At 36.6% G+C, this 5,630-nt stretch overlaps 1 protein-coding gene across 1 annotated transcript; it reads left to right on the top strand.

Annotated features, from left to right (window-relative positions):
• Nucleotides 1-2,150: 2,150 nt before the first annotated feature.
• On the top strand, nt 2,151-4,894 carry LOC143544230 (equilibrative nucleotide transporter 3-like). Its single transcript, XM_077036375.1, has 9 exons — nt 2,151-2,222; nt 2,289-2,393; nt 2,787-2,942; nt 3,033-3,176; nt 3,280-3,385; nt 3,464-3,639; nt 3,746-3,906; nt 4,326-4,584; nt 4,681-4,894. Exons 1-9 carry the CDS (start codon nt 2,172-2,174, stop codon nt 4,789-4,791), a joined length of 1,269 nt encoding a protein of 422 aa, XP_076892490.1. The 5' UTR covers nt 2,151-2,171; the 3' UTR covers nt 4,792-4,894.
• The last annotated feature ends 736 nt before the right edge of the window (nt 4,895-5,630 follow it).

Raw genomic sequence — 5,630 nt, 5'->3', positions numbered from 1 at the left:
GGAAACTCGGGAATTTCTGCAAGTGACAAGGACTTCCGCGGGAAGAATCCCCATGGAAAACCTTAAAAAACCCTTTTCAAAACCCTTTGCTTAAAGTCCAAAAGTTCACCTCACTTTATTAAACACGCATGAGAAGAACATTGGACTGGGGGGACTTGAAGAGGTAGGTCCCAGCAGAGCCCAGTTGGACCCGCAAGACTCACCTTAAACAGGGACGTCTGCGCAGAAACCAACTGGATCCGCAGGACCAACCATGCTCAGAGACGTGACGCCCTTACGCGCAGTACGCAAGCTGGTCCCGCAGGAAATGCCTCCCAATGGTGAAGGACTCCGCCTGTCCCCGCAGCCTCGGATACAAGCCATTAGGGAAGGCCACCCGCGCAGCAAGGCTACACGCACAAGGCACTTAGCTCTCAATCGTTCAGTGTCACCTGAAGGAATGAGCGAAGCCGGGAACAATCTCGCACAAGGGCGGGAGGGGGAATACTCCCGCCCAAATAAGCCAGTCCGTACGATACAGGAAGATCTTCTGTACTGTACCTGACGAGGTATGGGAAAAAGATCTGACTAAAGATACGACAGCTTATAGACAACAGTATGGCGAGCAGCATGCTCCTACACTGTATGTCACTATTAGCCGCTGCCTACTCACCAACTCTTGTCATACCACGTGCGTAGCTGACAGTTGGTGGAAAAGGAATAGTATACAGCAGGTCTGGTCGCTGTCAGCCGCTACCTACCCACCAACTACCAGCAGGGCACGTGCGTAGGCTACTGTTGGTGGAACAGGAACACTGTTGCAGCCGGCCATACCTCCTTGGAAACCTACCTTCGGCTATAAATACCACAAATGGTATGACCATCTCATCTTATCTTGTATTATCATATCTTATCGGATTATCATCATATTATACCTGATATCTGCTCTAGCAATCTCTTAATATACTTTTATATTTAAAGAGCAATCTAGTCTGATTCTCACGCCGGAGGGTGGTCACAAGGAGGAACCCCCCCCCCCCCCTTCTCAGTGACGAGCTCACGGTGTCTGTTTTGCAGGTTATCAGAAGAACCATCTTCTCAGGGTCTAACCCCTCGTGGGAAACATCTATCTAACCCCCAGGTTACCAGTAATCTGCCCGGGGTCCGGTTAGTGTTTCTTCAACACCCTAAAATGAAAATTGCCCACTACTGATGTGCCACCACATGTCAAATTTTTCCTCCCAAAATAGCTCCCCTACAATTCACATAGTCTTACGGTACTATTATGGTTTTATACTTTTGTTCATGCGTTGCTTGTATGCATGTTTATATTTTAGTTTTTGCATTGCCTCTATGTTACCGATATGATATCACTTTTATTATTAAATGTCTCTTTGTTATGACTCACCTGATTACACTTTATATTATCTGTCTTATATATTTCATTACACTTAAAAACTTTGTTTTCTAGAGTTAGGGTCTCACCGAAAACGTCTCTCAATGCCCCCATCACACCTCCCTAGACATCACCGTGTATGCTTGTTTGTTTATTTATAATTAATAAAATTAAACTAAAAAAATATCAAAGTATTGAAATGAGTTGATTTGATAATTATAATTTCCTCATTTAGCGGCAAGGCTGTACCCACTGGAAACAGACTTTACGATCCGCTCCTTTATTATCTCGTTTGAATACCTTAAATTTCGTGAAAGCAAATATTTGAATTTTAATATTCAATACCTTACCAAATTATACCGGAATCACTTTTTAATGATTTATATGCAGATTCCCATTATAAATCATCATCATCTCCATATCTACCCCCATAGACTCTAAAGTAAGAGGATATCTTCAAATCTTGTAGAGTTTTCAACTCTTACGATCCAGTTCACACACTTCACCTAAACACACATTTGACTCCATCTTTGGTAAGATCATTTTTTTTTTTTGCTTTTACTTGTTTTGTTTGTTATTTTGTTACATAAATGGCGAATCATTGAACCTAAAACAAGAATCTTGCCTATTTCTTGGTATAAATTTATATGTGCCAATTTGTTTCTTTTTATCCCACCATCATCAAAACTCACTCTTTGCAATCGCATGTGGGTTTTTAAAAGTTTTCCTTTTTGATCTTTTATACGTGAAAGATTCAAAGAAACTTATGTTTTTTTTTCTAATATGTTTATGCAGTATGGATACCATGGATGTTCCAGGTTCTTATGAAACTCATGTGAAAGTTGAGGTTTGTGTTATATTTTTATTATGAAATATTGATATTTCATATTTTGATGATTTTTTGAATGTTTAGGGGAAGGGGATTGCTGTTATAGTATGTTGGATTCTTGGATTTGGATCTTTGGTGTCATGGAATAGTATGCTAACCATTGGGGACTACTACTATGCATTGTTTCCTGTGAGTCAAAATTCTTGAAGATTCATCTTTTTATGTTTCAAAACTTTTATTTATTTTATTGTGCACCATAATTTATTATGAGGTTTTGACCTTTTAATTGATAATTTATTGATTGGTTGCTGTTACAAATGAATTGATCATGGGTTACAGGTCACATCCTTTACTGCTAATAAATAGAATTAGAAACATGATTCCTTTTTCAAAACTAAAATAATTGAATTAATATACAGTATTATATTATTATTATTCATAAAAGAAAGAGAAATATAGTGTCTGGCTTTAATGATGGTTCCCTAAAGTTATGTTCTGTAATTTGAACATATCTAAACTACAAAACTCAGTTATAGAAAAAAGAAAAAATATAATCAAATGTTTCGATTCGGCTATGTGTAGGATTACCATCCATCAAGGGTACTTACCCTCGTCTACCAACCGTTCGCTTTAGGAACAATGGCGATACTTGCATATAACGAATCCAAGGTCGATACTAGGAAACGTAACATTGCAGGATACGTATTATTCTTTCTATGCACTCTAGGCCTCATTGTGGTAAGCCAAACTTTCAAATTTAAGACATTTTTTAGCATGATCACTTGTATGCATTTATTCAACAAAACATTGTTTTTAACATGCTCACAGGTAGATTTAGCCTCATCCGGGAAAGGTGGGATCGGAAACTACATTGCCATATGTGTTTTCGTGGCTGGTTTTGGTATGGCTGATGCTCATGTTCAAGGTGGAATGGTTGGAGATTTGGCCTTTATGAATCCAGAATTCATCCAAGTGAGATTATGCTCTTAAAAATCAAAGAATGTGCACACTCACAATTTCACATGTGAAACTAGCTCTTCGGCATATCAAATATGCGTTGTTTCTGTTCTTGCAGTCTTTCTTTGCTGGATTAGCAGCATCAGGTGTTCTAACCTCTGGGTTAAGACTGATTACAAAAGCCGCATTTGACAAATCTTCTCATGGCTTACGTAAAGGGACTAGTAAGTGTACATTGTTCGATTATTTAAATTAGTGTTTTCAATGTTAATTTTGCTTGATTATTTATTATTACTTTGCAGTGTTATTCCTTGCAATATCTGCATTCTTTGAGTTTTTATGCACTTTGCTCTACGCATTTGTGTTTGCGAAATTACCAATTGTGAAGTATTATCGTGCTAAAGCAGCACGAGAAGGGTCAAAAACTGTTACATCTGATCTTGCTGCAGCAGGCATCCAAACTGAGGTTAACGGAAAAGTAATTTTTCTTATTTTTTATGGAGAGGATAAAAGTTTTAAAGTTTGAAAATTGTTGCAAAGTGTTTATGAAAAATGTTTTGTGTTTTTTTTCCATATATTTGCAGGATGGTACTGATGCTAAGCTTCCTACGCGATTGAGCAATAAAGAACTGTTGTACAAGAACATCGATTACGCATTGGATTTGTTCTTGATATATGTCCTTACTCTGTCCATTTTCCCTGGCTTCTTGTATGAAAACACAGGAACTCATAAGCTGGGCTCATGGTATTTTCTCATAAAACCATTTATTTATAGACGGTTTGATTCGGGTTGTGTTTTATGTCAAATGGGTTAAATCGATAATTTTAGTTAAAAAGTATCAAAATATTGATTTGAAATACATCCAATGCTAAATTTTACTATATACATCCACTTAAACCATTGAATTTAAAAATTAACATCACTAATTAGTTATATTATTATTTTTTTTGTATTTTATAACTGATACACTAATTACTATAATTAGTAAACAATTAAAAACATGTTTGCTGATCAGTTAAGTTTGCCCATGACTTGCTGCAACCAAATATGTTTTGACCCATTTTCCGAACCTATATAACATGGCCTCATCTTGTTACCTCTATTACAGGTTCATTTGTTGCTTGGCCTTTAGTTGTCATATATACTGATGGTTTTTTAAATAGGTACCCTCTCGTTCTAATCGCAATGTACAATGTTTGGGATCTCATAGCAAGATACATTCCTCTAATTAAATCTGTTAAGATTGAATCACGAAAAGGGTTGATCATTGCTATATTATCACGTTTCTTATTCATTCCCGCTTTCTATTTCACTGCGAAATACGGTGACCAGGGTTGGATGATCATGCTTATATCTTTGCTCGGGTTGACAAATGGTTATCTCACTGTATGTGTTATGACTGCAGCTCCTAAAGGTTACACGGTGAGTTCATGTTACAAGAAAGTGATTAGAATTTCCTTTGTAAGTATTTACCGTACTCTCATGACTTGAGATTGTGTTTTGATGTGGATTTTTTAGGGTCCGGAGGCGAACGCTCTAGGAAACATTTTGGTGGTGTTTCTTTTAGGAGGAATTTTCGCAGGTGTCGCACTTGATTGGTTGTGGATAATTGGTAATGGAACCTTTTGAGAAACAAAATGTTATTGGAAATAGTTTCATCTTATTGAATTATGAATATAGTTGGCTTTTGTTTTTGTTTTGTTGATAACTAAAAGATCATAAAGATTATATGTACTTTTATGTTTTGAATTAAAGAAAATTGTAAAGACGACGTGTGATATTGGGCGGTGTGCCCATAATAATATAGAGGGTCCACATCCTAGAATAACCCACCAAAAATAATTGTTTTCGTTACGACAAGTTGGTGTGACTAGAACAAAAAAGGCCTTCGAAGCCAAAATAAAATAAAATATCTTAAAAAATGACAATTTACAAGAGGACAAAAAAAAAGTAGCATGGGAGTCAATCCTAGGAACAAGACAAAATAAAATATACAAGGATGTCTTATTAGTTGGGAGTTTGGATCTTGCATAGCAATGGGGTTCGGTGTCGATACAAGGTTTAGGTACATGGATCTTGAATTGTTAAAGACTGGAATCTTATATATTAGTGTAATCATACTTATTGAGTTATCGGTAGCCTTTGTTAGTCTTGTACTATATCTATATCAAGGACTAATTTGTATGTTGAACTTGTAAAATGCTTAAAATTTAACAATACACTGATTTTGATTTGATTATGAAACTAAAGACCAGCTTTTTTTTCTTTCAAACTGTCACATTAAAATAAATAAATAAAAGTGGACCTAAAAGAAGGCGGGCCAAACCAAACATTACAAGCCCAAAACCCAAAAGAAGGCGAGCGGAACTAAAGCTCAAATAGGTTGCAATCTCAATAAGACTAACTTGTAAATACCATATACCAATGACGCTCCCCCTTGTCACGCATGACGGGATGCAAATAAGGGG

This window comes from Bidens hawaiensis, unplaced genomic scaffold (assembly GCF_021521415.1).
Source record: "Bidens hawaiensis isolate Kalapana, Puna unplaced genomic scaffold, B.hawaiensis_p1.1 tig00013503_1, whole genome shotgun sequence".
NCBI lineage: Eukaryota > Viridiplantae > Streptophyta > Magnoliopsida > Asterales > Asteraceae > Bidens > Bidens hawaiensis.
The sequence above is the reverse complement of the archived record's forward strand: the minus strand, read 5'-3'. Positions and strand labels throughout refer to the sequence as shown.